This window comes from Mycteria americana, chromosome 11 (genome assembly GCF_035582795.1).
Source record: "Mycteria americana isolate JAX WOST 10 ecotype Jacksonville Zoo and Gardens chromosome 11, USCA_MyAme_1.0, whole genome shotgun sequence".
NCBI classification, from domain to species: Eukaryota; Metazoa; Chordata; class Aves; order Ciconiiformes; family Ciconiidae; genus Mycteria; species Mycteria americana.
In genome coordinates, this window is record NC_134375.1 from 20,567,839 (window position 1) to 20,590,659 (window position 22,821).

The 22,821-nt window shown below is 51.6% G+C and overlaps 3 protein-coding genes across 6 annotated transcripts in view; 2 read left to right on the top strand and 1 right to left on the bottom strand.

Moving 5' to 3' along the window:
• ARIH2 (ariadne RBR E3 ubiquitin protein ligase 2) overlaps positions 1-4,437 on the top strand; it is a 35,301-nt gene extending 30,864 nt beyond the window's left edge. For 2 of the 3 annotated variants that reach the window (XM_075514280.1, XM_075514281.1), the window contains exons 14-15: positions 294-377; positions 845-4,435. In XM_075514280.1, coding sequence (XP_075370395.1) covers positions 294-377; positions 845-916 — 156 coding nt within the window. In that variant the 3' untranslated portion in view covers positions 917-4,435. Of the gene's footprint in view, positions 1-293; positions 378-844 lie in introns of all 3 variants that reach the window. The other variant, XM_075514282.1, reaches the window with a different exon arrangement.
• Positions 4,438-4,719: 282 nt separating this feature from the next.
• On the top strand, positions 4,720-22,814 carry P4HTM (prolyl 4-hydroxylase, transmembrane). The gene is made up of 9 exons (XM_075514534.1): positions 4,720-5,008; positions 5,080-5,161; positions 14,642-14,832; positions 15,870-15,966; positions 18,055-18,217; positions 19,841-20,026; positions 20,458-20,548; positions 21,095-21,218; positions 22,452-22,814. Exons 1-9 carry the CDS (start codon positions 4,751-4,753, stop codon positions 22,673-22,675), a joined length of 1,416 nt encoding a protein of 471 aa, XP_075370649.1. The 5' UTR covers positions 4,720-4,750; the 3' UTR covers positions 22,676-22,814.
• On the bottom strand, positions 6,172-14,650 carry LOC142415786 (secreted frizzled-related protein 5-like). 2 transcript variants are annotated; one of them, XM_075514536.1, is made up of 4 exons: positions 12,167-14,650; positions 11,232-11,404; positions 10,226-10,312; positions 6,172-9,332 (listed from the first exon to the last, which is right to left on the bottom strand). In XM_075514536.1, the coding sequence occupies exons 1-4, from the start codon at positions 12,490-12,492 to the stop codon at positions 8,998-9,000; spliced, it is 921 nt and encodes a 306-aa protein (XP_075370651.1). In that variant the 5' UTR covers positions 12,493-14,650; the 3' UTR covers positions 6,172-8,997. The 2 variants fall into 2 exon arrangements, with proteins under 2 accessions (XP_075370651.1, XP_075370650.1); XM_075514535.1 differs by having other exon boundaries at positions 10,226-10,315.
• Positions 22,815-22,821: the final 7 nt, after the last annotated feature.

The following is a 22,821-nucleotide window of genomic DNA, read 5'->3' on the forward strand; positions in this document are numbered from 1 at the left end:
CTGACCCGTTTATGGCAAAATGAGCTGAGTTAGGAGGTATTTGTCACTTGCAGTGTTTTTAGGCTGACTGGGTTAATTTTGAGTGATGCAGGTTGGGGAGTGCTTACACAAGAAGCTCCTGGAAGGGGTGATGCTGTGTAGAGCTGAAGGTGGATAAGGAGGAGGCACAAACTTGCTCTGCCAGCACAGCTGTCAGCAGAACACGTTTGTCTGCTCCTCAAGTGCAGTGTGTGGTATGAAACTGCTCCACTAAACTAGTTTCTTGTTGCTGTCTGTAATTTTGCTCTTTGCAGTTTGAGTACCAGCAGGCCCAGCTGGAAGCTGAAATTGAAAATCTCTCATGGAAGGTGGAGCGAGCAGACAGCTATGACAGAGGGGTGAGTGTTCTGCTTGCTTGAGCCTGCTGGCAGGGTTTTGTTTGTTGGGGTTAACGCTTCTGCAGGAGCGCTAAGGCAGTCAAGTGAGGGTTCTGAGAAACTAGATCCAGAAACTCACCTTCAGCCAGAGGATGTTGTAGAAGTGGAGTGCTCACTGCCTTACGGGAGAGGAGGGAGGGCTGCAGTGAGTCCTGCAAACTGAAATGGGACCAACAAAGCTCTGGAGGAAGCTGCACGTAGCCCTCTGGTGAAGAGTAGATTCCTTAAGTGTGTAGCTTTTTAGACAGAGCAGGAGCCAGGTAACTGCAGAGGGAGCCCACGTCAAAAGGAAAAGTATCTGCAGTCTTGTGATCCGGAGTGTGTGTGAAGTGCTCAGCTTGTCAGGCTGGAGCTGAGTCTCTCCCCAAGGAAAATGAGCTCTTCTCCAAGTAGTTCATGCTAACAGTTTCTACCTTCTGTTTTACCAGGACTTAGAGAATCAGATGCACATAGCAGAGCAGAGACGGAGGACCCTGCTGAAAGACTTCCATGACACATAAGACAGGAGGAAGTGACGAAGTGCAGGGGTGAGAGCAGCGGGTGAAGTGATGGCAGCTTCACCGGGATAAGCAGGCACTGCCTCTGGGAGAACACGGCCAAGGACAAAGCCACCCCTCCCCTTGCAAGTCAGACACATGCAAACACCACATCTTAGTCCAGTTTGTTCTCTTATCTTTCTGTTTCTGCCAGGCTAGAGGCCAGAGTTCAGATTGGCATATTTCCTGGGACATTTCCCTCCTGCCCTTGATGGTTTCAGAAGGGGAGGGAGTTTTTCTCTGAATGGCTGTTAATAGTATTAGATCATTACAATTTATGTAATTTTCAACGGTTGTACAATTATACAGACAAACCTTAGAATAACACACAACCCTTTTTAAAAATAAATTGGCAGTGGAGTGTTTTTCCTTAATCTGCTTGTAAATTTAATGGGCTTTTCCCCCTCTCCCTCTCCCTTCCTCTGACCCAAAAATCCTCCTAGGCACTGAAGGAGGTTACAAAACATCTCGGCTAGATTTCCCGATGCTCTTAACCAGGGCATTGTAGCATTGGCATTGCACGAGGAGAGTGGCTGGTGTTAAGAGTGGCTGCTGCTGTGTCTGACCTGACAGTACCAGCAGTGGCCATGATTTAGTATGTTTACATGTGACATCTCTTTTCTTGTAAATCAGCTGTGCAAAATCCTGCTACACAAACAAAAGCAAACAGAGGAATTGTAGGGAAGAGACCAGGTTAATACTGGGGGATATGCCTTGAGTCAGGTCAGATTCTGCATTTGATGAATTTTAGGTCTTCCATGTAGATTTTTGCTTTACTTGTTTTTGTGGAGAGGGTGTTGTATTGCCAAAGTGAGTGATGAGGGAATAGTAGCAAACAGTTGTTAATCAAGGCTTGGGGCTTTTGCAGAGTGAAACAATCCATGTTATAGCAGTGCCATGCAGCCTGGTAAAGATTATTTGTGCCTGCTGGGTAACATGGCTGAGAAAATTTGATCCCATTCGTCAAGGTGAGACTAAACACCGCTACATTATGAGGAGGAAGGATTATGTACAACACACTCCCTGGCACATGTTGGCAATGTGGACGGGCACTTGAATGCAGGTGCGCTGCTTGTGCCGAGCCTGCACCAAGCCAGGCAGAAAATTAACTAGCAAAATTAATTTATTTGTATATTAGTATTGATACTGGTGGGGACTTATCAGAAAATTGATTGTTTAGGAGCATGTGGAGCTTTTTTATTAACATTCTTTTTTCTAATGTAAAATATACACTAAAATAAAAATATGAAAACCTAGTTCATCTTGGTAGGGGTTAACATCAAAAAGGTTACTTAAATGCTGATGCTTGCCTGTTTGCTGCAGGAAGCAGGTCACATGTTAAGATTTCACAGGCATGTATGTCACCTGCACCAGGAACATGTTGTTTGCGGCCAGCAAGGTGGAGCTGGAGTCTCCAATTGGAGGAAATCTTCACCTCTGCGGGGAACTCATGGGATTCTCTTCCATGCCGTACGTGGAAGTGTTGCCTTTGATGCATCCCTGTATACTCTCTTGCTCTTACATAACGTCACTTGACAAAGGTTAAACTGGAGGGGGAAAAGTGCTAAATTCCTGCATGTCAGAATAAGCTATCTCTGCTGTTGGAGCCTTTTTCATGTACCTGAGATGTGTGAGCCAAGTGTTTTCAGCATGTATAATTGGGCAGATGGATTTTAACAAGAGAGATGAATCAGTTTAAAGGAGTAGCAGCTGTCGTAGGAGCTAATCCTGTGGCCATGCTTGTTGTACACAGAGGAAATTTTCAAACTGAGAGGCCTTTTCCTTTCTCCCTCCCTTCCCTGGTGTGGGATGCATCCTCAGGGAACGGGGGAACCTACTGCTGAGGGGTTGCTGGCAGTGGAGTGGGGTTACAACAGAAGCAGCTGAGGGTAGAGCAGGGTTGCAGAGAGATGGCTGGAGCCAGGGAGCGGGGCAGGGAGGGAGTCCATGGTTACTGGGAGCAGTGCTGCTTGCTGCGCAAGAGATCTCCGCAACCGTGGCTCCTTGCGTTCCTGCTCTGTGCTGTCTGGCTCTCCTCTAGGCTGGAGCCGTAGAGGTAGATATGTTCTTGCTCCAGCTGCTGCCTCCTGACTTCATTCCCTCCTCTGCTCCCAGCAGCAGCCTTTTTGTGCCCTCCTCATGATATATTCTAGGGTCAGTCTCTTCCTTCCTCTCCCCTTCCCAAATTATTGTCCAAGTCTGGGCACACTGGACCCAGGGGAAGGGATAGCGCAGGGAAAGCTTGCTGAGACCCAGCAGTTTGCAGTGCATAGAACCAATGTTTAAACTGTTCTTTAAAAATGTAATGTGCAAAGTACTAATTAGGATAAAAGCGGGTGTTCTTGTTGTCTAAATGTAACTATCATAACACCTAATCTCTGCAGAATAGGTATGTGGAGTTTCCTAATCCCAAAGAGCTCTCACTTCTGTTACATAATTGTCCAGCTTTGAGCTAGATGAGAATGGGGTTTTGTCTCTCTCCCTCCCTCTCCCATGCCCCCACAAAATGCTTTGCTATGAATCCTTGTTTGTAGACAAGCTAGACCATATAGCTGCAGCCAAACTTACTGAACAGACTGCTGAGATGCTTGGCTGGGGAACAGTAATAAATATTGCACAGTGCACCCCCTTAATTCTTTCAAATTTTCTGAAACTGGAGCTTTGTCAGCAGTTCTATTTATTTTAAAAGAAAACAAAACACCCTTTCTGAAGGTGGTGAAAGCCCTGGCTTGCACGCACAGATCCTATTTCTATGCTCTCTAGGAAAACAACAGGACTTACTTGCTTTTGCAGCCCAGGTAGGGTGACTTCTGTATTGGTGTCATACAGAGAGTCGTAGACCCCAAGATGAAACCTGCAGAGCACAGGGACTATTGGCTCTTTGTGTGACGCTGCTTGAGAGGCAGGTGGCAGGAAGGAAACGGGAGTTCTCAACGCCAAAAGACAAGGCCAGGTTTTTCCCCCTCTAATAAGTACACGGCCCTGTTCGAGTCAGCAAGGTTACATTAATGCAGGTGAAGAGAAAGTGGCTCAGGAGCCGTTAATTCTGAGGTACAGGTTTCCCTTTGGTGCATTACTGCTACAGCTGTGGAATGTTTGCGCTCTTTTTTTCTTTTTGCCCTCGTTTCCAGTTCCTGCGCCAGCCTGACACCTCTCCATCCGTGCGTCTAATACTCTTTTATTTCAGCTTCGCTTGTGTTAGTGCATTGGCTGCCTCATCTCTAATAGTCCTCAGGCTTCCCAGACTGTAACAAAAAATTTTCTACTGATGACGTAAACTGCATGACTGCTGCTCTGCGCGCTGGCAGGCACAGGGGCAGCAGGAGGTTTCTGTACTATAGTCTTGCACTCTAAATTTTAGAGTTTTTAAGTGGGTGGAAAAAAATATAACTTTATTTTTAAATGAGGCACTTGCTCTGGGAATCCCTTTCCTCGCCCCGCTCTGGTTCAGGCTGTGGGACAGCGTTGGACCCCTGACGGGGGCTGGGGGGCCCGCAAAGCCGCTGCCACCCCTCGCTTTTCTTCGCAGGCACTGGAGAGGGGCGGGGGCGGCGGAAACCGCCCGGGAGACGGTTGCCAGAGGTGTGCCCTTGGTTTATTTGAAATAAATTGTGACTTTCTAACTTCGGAGGTGTCCCGGCTCTTCTTGGGGGGCGGGAGAGGGCAGCGCCCGCCGCCACACGTGCTTCTTCCCGGCCCCGCCCCCCGCGGTGCGCTGACCCCGCCCCGCGGCGCGGTGACGCAGCACGCCGGGCGGTTGCCAGGGTGACGCGCGAGGCCTGGCGGGCCGGGGGCGCGATGGCGGCGGCGGCGGCGGCGGCGCGGGCGGAGGGTCCCCCGCTGCCCGGCCCGCCGGGAGGCCGCCCGCGGCCCGTCTGCTCGCGGCCCTACTTCCTCGTCCTCATGGTCTTCGCCCACCTCTACGTCCTCAACGTGCTGGGGCTGCTGCTCTTCGTGCACCTCAGCGCCGGCGAGGCCGGCGGGCCGCCCGCCGCCCCCCCGCCGCCGCCGCCGCCGCCGCCCGCCCGCGCCCTCCCGCGCCTCGAGGGCATCAAGGCAAGGCCTGCGCCGGGGGGCTGGGGCCGGGGCCGGGGCCGGGCCGCCGCTCACCGCTGCTCTCCCCGCAGGTGGGCCACACGCAGCGGGTGGAGCTGGTGCCCGGCAGGGTCCACGCCGTGCGCACCCTCAGCCTCAAGCCGCTCCTCTTCGGTGAGTACCGGCCCCGCTGCCTCCCACCCCCGGCATCCTCCCCGCCGGCAGGGCAGCGGCGGAGACCGGCCCGCGCTGCTGCCGGCCCCCAGGCGCGCCGGGAGCGGGCAGCCGGCTCGGTGCCTCCCCCGGGGCTGGCTCGTGGGGGGACGGGCCCAGCCGTCACCCGGGGCTGGGGCCGCGGGAGCGGTGCCCGTGGGTGCCGGCGGACAGCGGCAGGCAGGTCTGGGAGGTTTCCGCCGCCCGCGCTGCCCCGCCGGCTTCCACCGCCGCTGCCCGAACGGCGGGGGGGGGTCTGTCTCCCACCCGCCGCTGTCTTACACCCACTCGGGGGAAAATGACTCCTCGCGTGTTCGCTTCTCCCCCGTGTGTCGCTTCTCCTCGGGGCTGCGTTAACGGAGCGTGGCTTTGTTGGAGGTGTTTTGATGCCGTATTCGCAGCGGTTGCTTGTCCTGCATGGCCCGCTTAGAAGGGTTTGGAAGATGAACCCTTGCAGGTTCTTCAGATTCCCGTTAAAACACCGTGAATAGGCAGAAGGTCGCTGAAGAGGACCTCGAAGAAGCCGCTAAGTATTAGGAAGGGACAAGAGATCCCCAAACTTCTGGTAATAAATGATGATAAAGCAGTTTAGTGTTGCTGCTTCAGTGCTGAGGAAATGAGTAACAGGAGAATTGATAGATTTAATGTCTTCCACCATTTTGCCTCCCGTTCTAGATGTATCTTTATTTCTGGCTGCTCGGATATACAACCACACGACATCCTTCTTCCAGATATTTTAAAACCTTCATTACCTTTCTGTGATTTTTGCTGTGACTGGTAAAGTCTCATTAATTGAACTCTGTGTTCTGGAAATCCACTGAGAATATACAAATTAATTTTTTGGGACAGATGATTACAAAGTTCCGACTACTGCAAAGTCAGAGAAAACCTGTTGTCTCTGCAAAGATAGCATTGAGAGTCTTTTAGATGTTTTCTCAATAATATAAGAAGAGGATTTTTTTCTGATTCCAAATAGATTATACACACTGAAAGCCTGGCCATGAATCAGATGGGTTTCTTATTAAACTCCTTTAATGCAATAAGTATCTGGAAGAAATATACAAAATTCTTTTGTCATTTCTACATATGTGGTACTCATGGTATGCAAATTTCTAAATGGATTTCTGTCAGACATTCAGTGAACAGACACACCAACCTGGAGCTGATACCCCGCAGCATTCACAAAACTGACGTCATTACCAGAATCATGGTCTGGGGCAATCGCTCTGGTTTTTGCTCAGGAAAACTCCTGTTTCCACCTTCTCTACCCTACCGGTACTGCTTAAGTAAGAGTTGATCCTGGCCTGCGAGGAAGGTGCTGAAGTTGAGAAGAGGCAGGTTGGTCCTGGCAGCAGTAACCCCACAGCTTTTAACTTGTCACGCCGGCACCTCCATCGGTTCTTTGCTCCCTGAGGATGGTGTCACGGACGGCGATGGACATTCAACGTGTGAGATGCCACGCAAGTCTGTTCTCCTTTGTCCTCCAACAGGGAGTCCCTTATTTAGAAACCACAACTCGCAAGACAGCTCTTATCTCCCGGATGAACCTGCCAGGAGCCAGCTCTGACTTTAAAAGACTTCCAGAGACTTCTCTATCTATGCAAACAGTACCAATCTAAATCAACTGGTTTAAAAAAAACCCCTAATTTACTGCATCTCTGTTGCTTAAATTAGAGGAAGTGTGTGTTTAAGTGGGTTGTGTTAGACAAAACCAGAAGTCGCTAGCAAGGAAGGACTCTTGAATTTCTGGGGATTTTACTTAACACAAAGTGTTGCGGCATGCGAGAGCCAATTTAAGGAAATAAGTGGCTGGTCTGTGATCTTTGCTTTCAGCAGAGCAGGCTGTAGTGGGACTACAGCAGCGGATGGCTCGTTAACGATTTAATGTGAGCTCTCTGCTTTGGAGCATGGCACTGGGCACCATAGGGGAACTTGCGGTTTGTTTTTAAATGTGGGTAAGTCATCTGCATTGAACCCAAGCGTATTTCATGGAGCTATGAAAAAGTCCCTGCCCTATTTTGTCCCCCTCTGGCTATGAGACGTCATTTCTAAAGCTTGTAAGTCAGACCATCTGTGCACTTTTTAGTTAGGAAACACTAGTAATCAAATAATCCTATTAATGGAAAACAAATATCAGACAAAGCCTTTTCAACCTTCAGAGCTTTTATGTGTTCTGTTGTGTTTTCCAAACGCAGTCTGTTCAGAAGATACTGCCATTGCAGGGACCACCTGGCAGCGGATTCTGTGGATTGGGCGGCGGTTTGCAAGACAAGGCAGCAAGGGAGGAATAAAAATAGGAAAATCTCGCTGTGTTTTTCTTCTGAGCCTCAGGGAACAGAAGTAATCACTGCACAAATGTCAGGACGCAGCTGAATTTCAGTGTGAGTGTCTGAGTGCTTGTCTCAGCCCACACTAAATCTGAAGAGGAGATCACATCGTGGGTTGTTGGTGTGCTTTACGAGCACAGGGAGGCAATGTGTCTCCATCAAACCGGGTGGCTCTCTCCACAACCGAGACTGCAGGCGTCATGAACAAGGCAGAACGTGTTTCTCACAAAAGCTGTTTTTCCCCTATTTCCTTATTTCAGTCCCAAGTTGAATCCAGTGTAGAAAACTTTCCACAGACAGTGCTTTGTTAGGCAGTAGAAATCCGACTTGTTTTCTCATTTGGGGATTTGCTGTTTTCTGCTCTGTGGTCTGGAGTGTAGAGCTGTAGCTGTGTTTACCCCTGCAGGGAATTACGGTCCCTCCTTACTTGGGTGAGAGAGTGAGCTGCAGAGAACTTGTTGAGACTGGGTTTTGCCACCTTTTCTGTCTTCCTTGCCTGCAGGGGGAAGGCCAGACCGATGTGTAACGTTTCTTCCCCCGCCATATCAGAACTGCAAGTATCTCCTGCTGTGCTGTGGTCGGGGCTCATCTCCGAGTCCCAAGCAAAGCTGCTGTTGCACACCAAAGCAGAGGTTTAAACAGCTGATGTCCCACTCCCACGCTGCTCTTTCTCAAGGCTCTTGTGATATCTTTGGTAGTTCCCCGGTTACCAGAATCTTCTGATCCAAACTGAATTTCTGATGTTAAAAAATGGTTTTCCCTGTTACGCAGAAATCCTCAGCTATCTTTGCTCTGTGCCTTTCCTGCTCGAGAACGGCTGTTTCCTTTTACCTGTGTGGATGCTTATCAGCTCTCAGCGCAGCAAGCTGAGGGGACAGCCTGAGTGACTGCTCAACAGTGAACTTTAGCATTCATTTTTTAAGGGGCCAGGCATTGCCGGGGTGGGTTCCTCTCACCTTTAATTTACCTCACACTGTTCAAGAGTAAAGTATTTGCTCCGTTACACAAAAAACATCACTTAGCAGTCAGGGAGACTTTCATGTAATCTCTCTGGACAGAAAGCAAGCAGGCACTTGGACAGCATCGATGTCTCGGGGTCAAATAATGAAGCTGAAATGGCTATCAACTTTGATGATGAGAACTAGAAGGAACTGTTACTACAGGTCTCTTCTAGTTTGTGCTCGCCTGCAGAGTTCAGTTCAGTTTTGTTGTGACGTTGGATCCTACACAAAGCCGTCCATCGCAAGTTCCGGATCTGCAGAGCCTTGCGAGAGGAATACGTTAAATCTGCATCCTTAAGCTCTGTCTCAGTAAAACAGGGATCTGTAGTGAGGTCCTATCTGTGGACTATGACTGCTTTGAATCACCTAAAAATATTGTCTGTACATCTCCAAAACACCAACTGCCAGGGAAAGGAGTTTTCTAGCCATAGGGAAAGGAGCAGTTTCTTATTGTTGGAATTGAGATTTTTCAGACCTTCCGGCCAGCCTGTTCAGGGCAGCGGTGATGTTTCCACCTCCGCACCGCCTGGTGCAGGTTCCTGTTCTTCTTCTGCCAGGCGTAGGCCTTGTTCACCACCACTTTGTCACTTTGTACTTCGCCACTTACAACGAAGACCCCTGCGTGAGTGCCTCTCATGATGTTGTGGACACAGGTAGCATCTATGTCCAGCCACTGCTGGAGCCTGGCGGGGATTTCGGTTCTGAGGAGCGGGCCATGCTTCAGGACCTCCACCCTGGAGGGGTCCAGGTCGAAGTCCGAGATGGTCGTGGTCACGTTCTTCCTCAGGATTCGGATTTTCACTGCTGTGGGGGTTGGAAAAAGAGCTGTTAGTTCTCTTTACTTTTCATAGCTCTTACCTACTTAAACACACAGCCAACGCAAGGCTTCCTTCTGTAATGTGGTGACGCATCCATCCAAGCTCTTGTAATTGCAGTGAACTTGTAAAAGTTCTCGTTTGAGGTTAGTTTCCAGTACGGAACACCGTTCTTCTCACTCTGCTTTTCTCATGAGAGTGGCGAAGGCATATCAGCACCACTCCGTGGGCAGAAACCCTGTAGGAAGCAGAGGCACAAGCAAGTGGATGCATCTAAGTCCTGGTCTCGTGCAAATTACTTGACTTTTTTCTGAGCTGGGATTTCAGGAGGTGACATGACTGCCAGCTGCCCAGGATTTTTAACTTTTTTTTTTTTTTTTCCCCCATGAAGGTCTTGTGCCTGAATTCAGGACAGTGTCTTGAAAACTTCCTGCCAGCTGATTGAGCAGAGCCAGTGCTGCCACCTGCTTGGGCTAGGAGAGGGAGAGTCGCGTTACTAGAACAACAGTATTGAAGTTTGAAATAACTAACATGGGGTTTGCTAAAGGTTTTTATGGGCATCGATTGAAATGTTCGTCGCCGAGGGAAAACCAGAGTAGTGCTTGTATTTAGCAGCCACAGACCAAAACCAAATCAGAGCCCACAGAAATAAAGCAGGTCTTCACCTTCGGTGCTGCCTGGAGCTGGGCCCTCCTGCTACCTAACAGGTAAGTTGGGACCTTAAAAACCCTGGGATCTGCTCTGAAAGCTGCATTCCTCCAAGTCAGTTTGTTATGGCAATGGCAATTGTTATGGCAATTGTTATGGCAATTTTCTGTCCATGCCACTACTTGGCTGCTGGAGGGAATGGCAGCAACTGAGAGGAGGAGGGTGGTTACTCACCAAAATCATTGGCACAGAGGTTTTCCAGGATCTCCCTGGCAGTGCTGGCCTCCTCAAGCTCACAGTCCTTGCAGCTGGCTCGGGGCACTGCTGCAACAGAAATTTGGTTGTAACACCCTTGTCAAGCTTCACTGGAAAAGGCAGAATGCAATTTTTAGATCTGTGAGTGGTGGCTTGCTGTTTCTGAGCGGTGCTTCCTCCCGAGCTACCCAGTCCCTGGAGAGACAGCTTAGGCTGCCAGGGTGGGAAGTGTTAAGCTCTCCTTTCTGTGGCTGGGGCAGACGCTGCTTGTCGTGCTTTGTTTAGGCTTGTGTGTGTTGCTGCATGTTAAAGCAGCAGTGAAAATGCTTAATGAAGATCTCCTAGTTTGGATGAAACAGTAAAGCCATTGGTATGGCCAGACTCCATCCAGTGATGCTGAAATGAGGCGTCTGTTCTCCCCTTAACTGCTCTTGAATCTCCTCCAGTGTTCATCAGTATCTGAGTGTTTAATTTAGCCTTTCAGTCTTAAAGATTTTTTTCTTGTGTAACTCATGTCTGCAGAGGCTTATGCCCCTTTGTGGTGTTTCCTAATGTTTAAAGAGAAGGCTTGCAAAACATTTCTTTTTGCATGTTTATTTAAACCCTGGACACAGCTGAAAGATCAGGGCTGCAGCTCCTTAGCTCTGCTGGAGGCACATCTCACCGCCTGGAGCCTGCACACAAGCTGTGCCTGAGCGTTAGGCTTTTACAGCGATTTCTTCCCCCTGCCCCAAACCCCGCGTGGTCTGATGGCACCCGGGGAGCTAATGAATACAGTAGAGAGGGAACAAGCTGCAGTACGCTGATTTTCTAGGCACAGTGGAGTTCCCAGAGAGAACAAAACTAGAATTTATAATTTTTTTTTTTTAATATGGCTTAAACCCAGAAATATTAGGAATAGAAACAAGGCATAGGCTCATCCTTTTGAGCTTTCAGTGTTACATATGGGAAAACATATGAGGGGAAAAAAAACCCAAACCCTTACTTCTCCTGCTCGAGGAATTTTCATCTGTGGAGACTGCCGCGATGCACAGTTCATGATCTGCAGGAAACTTGTTGCAGTTCAGGATTTCGGGCCAGGGGTAGCCGTAACAAGCCATGACGGGTGCGCAGCTTCTCTTGACGGCTTCGCACAGGCTGCGGCAGGGGTAGATGAGCCTGGGGAGGGGATGGGGATTGCGATTGCAGCACCTCTGGACTCCTGGCAGCAGGCTGAGGGTCGAGCCCTGGCACCGCGCTGCTGCCGCACAGGGCTCTGTTGCACACTGTAGGGCTAGCAGAGCTATTTTGGGATCTTTGATGTGTTTTGAACATTCATGCCCAGGAAGCAAACAACAAATTTCTGAGGACAGGAGGGATGAGGCTGTTCGATACAGGCTGCTGCCAGAAGCCCTTCTCCCCCTCGGCATCTTCTCTAGTTGTGCAAAGGCTGCTTAACTTTACAGGTGCCTAATTAGATACCTGATTTCCTCTGTCCTTTGATGGCTGCACCTCAAAACTGAGGATTTCTCTCTGATGCTGGCACTGCTGGGCTGAGGAAGCCCCTGCGTGGTTGGGGCCGGAGCTGGGAAGGGGGCTGCAGGGGAGGCGGGAGGTGAAGCTGATGGGTGCCAGCAGCTACCGCGGTGTGCGAGGGGGGTGGCCAGGGGAGACAGCAGTGGTGCCTGGGGTGGGAGAGCAGGAAAACCCAGAGGAGGGAACATAATGTTTCTGGTCCTGCGAGATGAAATGCTCATGTTTCACTTTCAGAGAGAAGGTCCCTGCTGGGTAATCCAATTGCCCCTCGCTGAGAGGGGCAGCACGGCTTCTCGGGGACTGCACTGATCACACTGCACGCGTTTTCTCTCGGGAGGCAAACGCAGTTGCGCTCTTGGGGAGTGTTACTCGCTACAGCTGAAATAACTTGTAAAAACATCTTACCTGTCCAAGCAGATTGGTGCAAAGAGGGAGCAGAGGAAAATCCTAGCATCCGGGTGGCATTCCCTGGCCAGCAAGGGCAGCCAGCTGGAAGACTGCTGGATCACTTCTGGCATGGTCTCGTGCTCCAGCAGGTTAGGAATCCTCATCTCAGAGTAGCCAATATCGTAGCACAAGGCCATGTGATGTGGAATGGGCGTGCAGCTGGAGGATCTCCTCAGGTAGCTCGCCCAGGCTCCTGGAGAGCTGCAGAGCAGCAGGCGTGCCAGGAGACCCAGCAGCCATGGGCCACCCAGCCTCGAGGGGTGCCTGCGGTGGGCCGTGACCATGCTCGGAGGAAGCCAGGAGCGGGCGAACGGGCGGCACACCCTGGACTGAGCTGCTCCTGACTGTGGGATGCCTTTTATAGCCTACGAGGCACCTCTCTGTCAATCCATCCTCATTAAGTGCGGCCCTTTCAGAGCCCTCATGGGAAAGACAATGCTCCAATTTTCGTTTGCCAGCGGCCCCGATTGTTTGGATTTTAGCAGGGGTTTGGCTTAGATCAGCAGGTGTGGAAATGAGGGCAGTTGGGGAGGGATGAATGACTTGGCCCATGTGTCTTGGGGCTTTTTCAGCCAAGATTGAATCTCTGTTTGACACCAGTGCTCCAACCCATCCCCTTTCTCTTGCTCCAGGATTAGTCATTATTTCATAAACCCCAATGTTTTCCTCTCTTTTGTTTTTTGTAAAAGCAATCAAGTGTTGCTCAAAGTCAATTAGGAGGCATTTGTTTAGCTGGATCTATTGTTGAGCAGGCAGGGAGATAGGATGGTCTCACAGCCAGAAGTTAACCGTTTCGGAGAGCTGAGGGTAGAGAGGAACTAATTTGCAGCTGTGGAGCCAGGTTGTTTGCAGACGGGATTGGCAGCGCTCAGCTGGAAACCCCTTCACCTTGCAACCTGTGTGACAGAGCGCGCTTTCCTATTAACAGAATCTTTACTTCATTACAAAATCCTGTTACTACTGCTGAAGAGCAGGATTGTCCTTCCTCCAGCACATAATTAAGATTCCCGAAGCTGCCATTATTGTGGCCCAGTTTGGGGAACTGGAAATACTGGGGGCGTCGCTTGCCAGCGCACACGGTTCATTCGGACCTGGTGCCGTGCCATGAGGTTCAAACCAGCCAGCGGAAGCTCCAGATCTGAAGCATCTTCTGGCACAAGGACCCTGCGCTGCCTGTGGCGGAAATTGTTTCCTCGGAGGGTGTTACGGATACAGCCGGCTGCATTGTGTTTCTGGGGCTTCCCAGGAACATCTCATTTTCTCCAGGGCTAGTTCTGGTCTGTACTTAGCAAGAAGCCAACTGCTTATTGACAGTTTGAGCTGATAGGGTTGATTTAAGGTCATGGAAGTAATTAACTTTTTTTTTTCCCCCCCTTTGAGGATTGCTGCTATAGTGGAGGTATAATGTATCCTTGGCACATACCTGCAGGAGCTCTAGGGGGCTGTGATTTGGGGAGCAGGACCTCGGGCCTAGGAGCACTTAAACCTGTCCTGCTTTGGTGGTTTTTCTTTCCCTCTTCAAAAGTCTCAGCAGCTGGTAACAAGATCCCCGTAGCAGTGACAGACAGCAGCCAGAAGGACCTTCTCAACCTGCTGGGCCACAGTGTAACTGTGCTGTGGAACGGGACCTCGCCAGCGCTTTGCAAATGCGTGCCCCGTGCACCATGCAGCTACAAATCTCTTGGCCTCATAGTCATCAGTGGATTTCTCTGCATTTAAATTTGCTTGGGATCCTGGTATTGCATGATTGCTGCTGGTGTCATGCTGCAAAGGAAAGCTGGTGATACCAGGATGCTACTTGGGTATGGAGTGTGGCATCCACCGTGTGCATTGTCTTCCCCTATAATAATAAATTTGAAGACCATTTTTAGTGGGGGATCAAGGGAATGAGTGGAAATAAGTTTGGAAGTTGTTTCCTTGCTGTTTGAGTTTCATAGTGGAGCACTGTGCCAGGTTCCCCGAAAGGCGTTTGGTTTTGTGCAAAGTGCTGTCCTCTCCACGTGAGAGCAAGGAATCGTAAAACTCTGGCCATCACCACTGCCCACCGCAAAGGTTTTGGCCTGCCTTCCTGTAGAGCAGCAGTTCCCAGACTGTGATCCACATGTCACCTTTGAAGTGATAATACGCGGTGATATGCACGTGTTTGTTCACTCCTTTGTCCATTGTGGTATCTGCGAGAGAGTTTAAGGGCTTGACCCCTAGATCCAAACATTTAGGAACTGCTGCTGTAAAAATACCCACCTCCAGCAGCTCAGGTGTGTGGTGTATGCTCTTTGAGAGCTCTTCTGGTAGAAGGCTGGATGTGTTTGAATGTCCCAAACTTAGGCAGTTTCTAAATTGCCCCCCCCCCCCCTTCTGAGTGCCCTGCCATTGATACGAGGTTCCACTGTAACAGTTCCTCAGTCTCTCTTGCTGCTCACACTTTTGCTGCAGAAATTCCTGACTTCCTGACAGAGGAGGAGTGCAAGCTCATCGTCCATCTGGCACAGCTGAAGGGGCTGCAGAAGAGCCAGATCCTACCAACGGATGACTATGAGGAAGCCATGGAAATGATAGAAATCAGCCAGATGGATATTTTCAATCTGTTGGATCACAATCAGGATGGGCAGCTGCAGCTCAAAGAGGTAGAGTGCGGGACAGACCGGGGGAGGTTTGCTGGGAGACCCTCTGGCAGGTCCACTCCTCAGATGGTCTCGTGATTACTCATGTGCTTGAGTAGGGCCAGACCCCGGTATATACCAATCAGTATTTGCTTAATTTTATGTCTCAAGACTTGTGCTGGTCTTCAGTGTGGAAGTTTCTGGGCAAATGTGCAGCAGTTGTGCGATGCTATTGGGAGGTGGCAACGGTCCTTGGCAGGAGATGTGTGTTTTGAATATGCTGGGTAAAATGTTCCTTGTGCTGTGGGTTTCCTCTTGCTGGGTGTCGCAGGGAAGTGAGTTTGTAGTGTAGGCGCTGCTTTGTGCAGCCTGTGGGGACTGACTGCGGTCAATTGACCAGACGTCAGCAAAGCCACCCCTCTTCATGACCCTGGAGGGGGATAATGAGCACCTTGTCCACAGCTCTTCAGCACCCTTGCCGTGTATGGCAGGGTGCATCAGGGCAGGCGCTGGCAGTTCAAGGATGTCCCTCCCCAGGCTCCCGTTTCAGTTGGGGCTGGGGGTGTGTCCCGTGGGCAGCACACGTTGTGGAGTACGGGGAACTGTGCCAGTGACAACCCAGGGCAAGGCTCCTTTCTCTGGAGGTCAGAGCCTGCTGAGAGCTCTCCCACAGGGATACTGCATCTCTCTGTCCATGTGGAAAGGAAGCAATTTGTTCGAAGCCCTTATCTTGGACAAGTAAAAGCATTCACTTTTATCATCAGTAACTTTACTTTCCCTTCAAGAGAAAGAGCTGTGCCCCCTCCATCTCATGACTGGTTAATGGAGTCCCAGCAGTCATTTGCCATGACCTAAACTGGAAATAACAGCACTCATCAGCCACACACTGTGTGTGGCTGCCAGATGATTCTCACTGCAATCTTCTTTCTGCAGAGACGTGCTGACGCCTGGCTGGCCGATGCTCTGCAGAGGAGAGCCCGCCAGGCCTCAAGCAGACAATCTGTGGGGTTTCATTAGTACAAGAAACCAGTGCCCGGTGTTGATCCATTTATGAATTTCAGGTGTTGACCCACACCCGGCTTGGGAATGGCAGGTGGATGACCCCTGAAAACATCCGGGAGATGTACACTGCAGTCAAGGCCGATCCCGATGGGAATGGTAAGAGCAGCTCCATGGGAATCCCTTCACCCTCAGCATGCTGGATGCCTCGTGCAGCCATGCGGGGCAGAGCAAGAGCCGTGTCTGTGCCCAGGCCTGTTTCTCTAGCTGTGTCCTTCAAAGGAAACTAATGCTGCTTTAGAGACCTTCGCAGAAAAGTAAAATCAGCGTAAACCTCTCATTGCAGCCCTCCTGCCCCTTCATCACCAGTCTAGCAGCAGACTAGTTCCACCACCTGGGCTTAGATCTTGCAGAAGCAGGACCAGAACACAACTCTGCACTCCCTCTCCCCTGTCAAACCTGCCTTGGTTTCTGCCCAGCTGTAACGGGACCTTCAGGGTGCGCTTCTGCTCCCGTGGTCTGAGAGACCGCTCTGGCTCTGACTATGTAGCTCTCGTTGCCTGGGCTGCCAGTTTTAAGGTGCACCCTCCACTCCCCCCCTGTTTTCAGGGAGACTTCTGCAGCAGGCTGGGAGTGCTGCATCACTTGCAGGGGAGGGTGGAATAAGTGGAGGTGAGGGTATTCTTGTTGGTCAGCCTTTGTTGCTGACCCCCCTCTCTGCTGCTGCAAATTCTCTGTATTCCATGAGGCCACCTCTGCCTCTTCTGCCCCCGGTCTCCCAAGGGCTCCTGCTGGTCCGGACGTGCACTCTAACCTCTGCTGCTCTAATTAGAGTGGCCTCAATTAAGCAACTCTCCATTTCCTAATCAAATTAAGTGAATGCACAGGCTCTGCACGCTCTCTTCCAGTGACCTGGCGTTGAGAGCTGCCCAGGAGGAGCTGCTTTGGAGTTGAAGCAGTACCCATGTGAATGCCTAAATATCCGGAGGGCACCCCGTGCCCCACTCCTCCGGGCTGGTGGCATTCTTGGCAGGGGTGGGAGCGTATGACTGAGTCCTCAGTGGCTTTTCCACCGTTCCGGACATTAACAAATGAAAGGTCCTGTTAGAGTGCTCTTGGCAGGACCTCGCTTCCAGAGTGCTGCTTCCCTCCGTTGTTAGATTGGTACGTGACATCGAGAGACCAGGTCACAACCTGGATGTGGCGTTGTGTCATCAAAGACCAAGTGGAGTAAGGGGAAGTGGGGACAGGGAGACGCTAGAAATAATAATGGTCTGGATAACTTGGTCATGACCACTGGCCCCTGAGGAACTGTCCCAGGCTGACCCTGGTGGCTGGTCCTTCCTCCTGCTGGAGGGTGCTGTGTGCCTGGGGAGCTCCAGTGCAGCACTGGGTTTGCTGCCTGAGCGAGCCCACTCGCAGCCCACGGTGTGTGCTGGCTGCTGGGCAGCCCAGTGCAGCATTCTGCTCTGGCCCCTCGGACCTGGTCCCCAGCGCAGGGCTTCCTTCTTCTCCAGAAAGGGGAAACAACAAATGCAAGGATTTTTCTGAAGCCGACAAAGGCAAAAGTCCATCCCTTGCTGAGTCCAGTCGAGTGCAAACAAGAAATACCTGTTTTAGTAGAAACCACTTTTTACCTCTCACTTTTCTGTTATTTCTACTTATGCGAGATCGTACTCTGTTGTACTTCTTGCTCATGTTTTGCAATTACACAAATGCAGAATAATGTACTGCTTGTTTTGGGTTTGGCTTTTTTAAATTACCATGCAAGGTTTTGTAGAAAATGGGGTCTGAGGTGTCCCACTCTGCTCTTAAACGTGTCTAAATAAGTAACAAGCCCCAAGGCATCAGGTGGCACAAGCTTTTTGGCTGTGGCATTGCATATGTTAGAACTGTAGTGGCTATTTCTCTCTTTTGATGGATTGTTTTATGTGTTTTAGGAGCTTTTTAAAGTTCACAATGGTATTTTGCCTGTCCCAGTTCTGACCCTGCACGGCAGCTAACAGTTCACTTTTGCAGGTTGCTGTATGCCCTCTGCTCAGCTAAAGGTGGGAGCGTTGCTGGGGTCTGTAATGCTGCACGTACGGGGCGCAGCCCGGGGTGGGCACAGTGGTGGACCCTGAATGGAACCCCGTGTTTGAGGAAGGCAGTTTCTGCAGTGCCCTCAGCTGGTGGTTTCTCCGAGTACAAGACGCCAAGAGCTATTACCTGCACCAGAGTCAGTCAGCTTTTCCTCTCTTCCCGTAGGTGTGCTGAGTTTGGAGGAGTTCAAGCAACTGAATATCCGTGATTTCCACAAGTACATGGGAAGCCAGAAAGTGAAGATGAGCGACTTGGTGCGCAACAGCCAGCACACCTGGCTGTACCAGGGCGAGGGGGCACACCAGGTCATGAGAGCCATTCGGCAAAGGTAAGGGCCAGGCAGCCGAGGGGCGGTTGGGTTTGTGTAGGCACAAGGACCACCTGTGGTGGGAGAGGCAGTGGCAGACTTGCTAATATTCACACTTCCTAATTGCGTGAAAGTCTTTGGAGTATAAAGAGCAATGAACACAGACACGAAATGGGGAGAGGAGGTTTTCATTAGAACAAGAATTTGTATTGTCCCATGGAAAAGGAAAAAGAAAAATCAAACCTTTCAGCATCTCCATTCATTTTTGGGAACAGCCCTATAAAAGCAAGAAGACTTGGCATTATATGAAATAATTCATTCTAATTAGTAAATGAGCTTACTGGGAGAAACTGCCCGTTTCCAATGCTGTCTGGGTGCCAGTAGTTACTGTCATTTGCTTTAGTTACTCATGCATTTCACTGAAATCTGCCTTAGCTGTTCAGAGCTGACTTTTTAACAAGCACGATTTCACCTCAAGTAAGCCGAGTTAGTTTAATCCTCCGAGCACACATATCACAGGGCAGGTCACAGCAGATGGGAGAACCTCTTACCCTTCCCTTCATCTCGGATTTGGTACTGGGAAGCGTTGAAACCCAGCACGCAGGCCAAATCGTTTAGCTGTGGTGAGTTTCAGATAATTGGCTGGAGAGTCTCTTGTTCTTGTGGTGCTGGTCCTCGCCCAGAACATGGGTGGGTAAAATCTGTCCCAAGGCTTGAAAATGGCTGTTGGCCACTCCTTTTCTTCAGTGCATTCCAGCAGGAGAATGGGGTCGCATATTGCCTTGATTAGAGCAGGCTGTGGCTGCCACCTTCTCCGTGCCAGCTAGCCAGCACACACAGGCATCGTTATACTACTTTTACGCTCTTCAGTTGGCCACTGTTACGAGGACCTGAAGACATAGCGCTGAAGGAGGCTGTTACAGTCCTCCCTGGGACCGCGCGGTGCCTGGAGGGGCTTTGCCATCCTGCCTGGGTGCCACATTCCCCTCGTTCCTGCCCCGAGGGCTTCATCAGTCCAAATTCTCAGAGCTCTGAGTGTTCTTTGGCAGGTCTCGAGAGGTACCTGCTTGCCTTGGGGATGATCTCAGATGTAGCAGCGGAAAAATCCCAGAGCAGGAGGGCTCCGGTCTCCTTGATCACTTCCCGTGCCCCTCTGCCCTGGGGGAGGCTGCTGAAAAGGCAACAGGGAAAGGTGAGTTAGGTGACAAGAATATTCCTAGAGCTAGTCTCTCGTTCACTCTCAGCAGGGGGCCCTGTGCTTTGCTAACTGTCCCCGAGGTCTGTAGGCGGTGTGCAGGAGTCCAGAGAAGCCATGAGATGGCACATGAAGGCTCCAGGGACACACACAGAAGGGATCTTGCTGAGCAAGCAAAGTCTTCCTGAGAGCGGTCCTGCTGGAGATGCACCCTTCGGTTTGGGGTTTTTTTTATTAACTTTGATGAGGACTTTCTGAGCTGATGCTGATGGTCCAACAAATCTGTAAGGATCTCGTTATCTCTTGGCATGCCTGCTTCAGCCCATCCATCTCTCCAGTCTGTTGGGGAAGGGGGTTTTCTTTCTCTGGATTTATTCGGTGCTTGGGAGTAGCAGCCAAACAGGGTGATGGTGCTTTCCCCTCACCTGCTCTGCTCTCCTCTTCTCCAGGGTAATGCGCCTGACTCGCTTGCCCCCTGAGATTGTGGAGCACAGCGAGCCCCTCCAGGTTGTGCGGTACGACCAAGGAGGGCACTACCATGCCCACATGGACAGTGGCCCTGTCTTCCCCGAGACTGCCTGCAGCCACACCAAGCTGGTCGCCAATGAAAGCGCTCCCTTTGAGACCTCCTGCCGGTAAGGTCTGCCTTGGCACAATCTGGACCATGCCAGAGAAGAGGTGTGGAGAGCTGTTTCACCTCACTTCACGTGGGGCTCGGTGCTCAGGCTGTGGGCTAGTAAGCCAGCTCTGGAGATCGCTGGCGTGGAGGGGCTTGAAGGGGGAGGTGGGTGAATCCTGCGAGTCCACGCGAGGAGGGCAGAGTGGTTCTGCAGAGCTGCTGGGCCATCCCCACCAGAGGCTAGAAATGCACCCTCACCGTTGCGGGAGGGGATTTTCTTTGTTGTCCTCGTCTTGTCCTTGGAGAAAAGCTGATGATGTAAATCACGTATCTTGTGATGTCTTGGATGAACCACTGTACATATGGCGGAGGGGCAGGGTACGGACAGCCCCTGTGCGTCTCCTCCTGTTCCAGCTGTGTCCCCCAACAGCCACTCTTGTCTTGCAGGTACGTGACAGTGCTGTTCTACCTGAACAATGTGACTGGGGGAGGTGAAACAGTCTTTCCTATAGCCGATAACAGGACGTACGAAGAGATGGTAAATGAATCTTGCCTACTTGTTACCCCTGGGGATTTTGAGTCCCTCTTTGAATGTCTTTATTCGCTGTGGCTGCAGAAGGGGCCTGGTGTGTGAGGTTGGTGGACGTTAGCCTTCATAATAGAGCATGGAGAAGCTGTGTCCTTTGAGGCCAAGGGAAGAGGCGCAGGGCTTTGACAGCTGCAGCTCTCCCTGCTCAGAGGCGTGAGGGGCAGTCTGTTGGCCTTGCTGCTATAACATGGGTCCTGCTCGCTTCTGTGTGGGCAGGTTTCCTCAGGCTAAGTCTTGGCAGGTATGTTGTGCTTCTGTCAGACAACATGGTAAGGAATGGGCGGCTGCTCAGAAACAGGTCATGGACCTCCAGGGGACTGAAACTGGCTGCTCCGGGTGGGTTGTGAAAGCCCTGTCCTGCCCAGCATCAGCCTTGAGCTGTCCCTGTGGGGCATTCAGGCAAAGGGCAGGATGACGGCTGGCAGCAGAGGCAGCCCAGTGCGTGCGCTTCGTTCCAGCCCCGTTTGCAACACCTTCTCTGTGGTTTCTTGCCAGTCTTTGATCCAGAACGACGTTGACCTGCGAGATACTCGGAAAAACTGCGACAAGGGCAATTTGCGAGTGAAACCTCAGCAAGGCACTGCTGTCTTCTGGTACAACTACCTGTCAGATGGAGAAGGTATGGTCCCGTTTCAAGACTCGGCTCTTGGGAGGGGTAGGACTGCAGGAGGTGACAGCCGTCTTCTTGCGGTGACTGGGAGCTCAGAAGAGAGCCAAAGGGTGGTAGCTGCCTGCTAGTGGGAACTGTAGAGTCTGCTTGTCACCAGCTGGGTAGGAGCTTCCTGACCCTGAAAGGCCTTTGTTTACAGGCAGTAGGTCAGTGGCTCCTGATGTCTTTGCGGGATGGGACTAGCTAGCAAACAAAGACCTTGGCTGCACTAGCCATCGCCAGCTGCCTTCCATCCTGCTGTGCGAGCTGAAACTCCTGCTGGAACTTGGTCTGCAATTCAAAATGTTTCACTGATGTGGTGTTGCCCAAAGGGGTGGGGAGGGGAGGTAGACAAAGGCACGGCCATCAGCTCTGCAGCACAGGGAGGCATGGCCCGACTCCTGCTTTATAGCTCGGCCGCAGCCTGATGATATGTGTCCTTGGGGCTATTTTTCTCACGAAGCGCAGCGTGGTTTTCCCTGACAGCCAGGCTGGGGGATTGACATGAATCTTCCAGGCTGCTGGTGAGTATGACTCCAGAGTGTTTCGACGGCAGATTTTAAGCAGTGGTGGGAGGTAGGAGTATAGCATCCCAGCTCCCCTGGGAGCAGCCCATGTTTCCATCTCTAGAAAATCCACAGAGGAGGTCACAAGACCAGCGTTTGGGCTGTTGGATGATAATATCAAGACCATCATTCTCCTGTAAGAAGAGCCTTGTTGTGTTTTTATGAGCAAATTGTTCCTAAACAGAAGGCGGCTGCCGATGCAAGTCTGCCACAGAAAAACCATGGGACCTCTGTAGAGTGGATCACTTAGAACTGCTGAAATGCAGTCTCTAATAGGGCCGTCAGCCTCCGACTTCCACGGGCCTGCTAGTGGCAGCACTCCTCTCTTCCATGCCAGCCTCCCCTTTTGGGAAGAGCTGAGAAAAACGGCAGCCATGATGCAGAACGCGAGAGCCCCTTGTGCTGAGTGGAGACATGGAGGCCAACGAGAATTTTGCACTTGGGGAGCCTGCCCTGGCGAGCTCCTCATAGGTGCTAGGGTGGGGTAGCGCTAAGACAGAGGGCTGTAAGATGTATGTGAGCTAAAACCCAAGCAGGCGCTGTGGGCAGGAGAGCTGGCGTCAGCCTTCGCTGGCTGTGCCTGCCAGTGCTGCGTGCAGCCCTCCTCGCCGCCGCCTCACAGGGCTTTGCTCCGCAGGCTGGGTAGGGGAGCTGGACGACTTTGCCCTGCACGGGGGCTGCCTGGTCACCCAAGGCACCAAGTGGATTGCCAACAACTGGATCAACGTGGACCCCAACCGGCGGCGGCAGCTGCAGTTCCAGCAGGAGATGGAGCGCTACGCGGGGGCCGAGGCCGGGGCCGGAGCCCCGGGCGAGTGGACGGTGGATAAGGCCTACAGCGGGGTGCACCTGGAGCTGTAGGGCCGGGGGCGGAGGGGCCCGGCGGGCCCGGCCGCGCGCACGTGGCCTTTTCCCGCGCTGGGCGAGGGGGCGGGGCCGGGGGCCACGTGCGCGGCGGGGCCAATAAAGCGTGGCGAGGCGGGCACCGCCTCCGCGTGCTCTGGGGG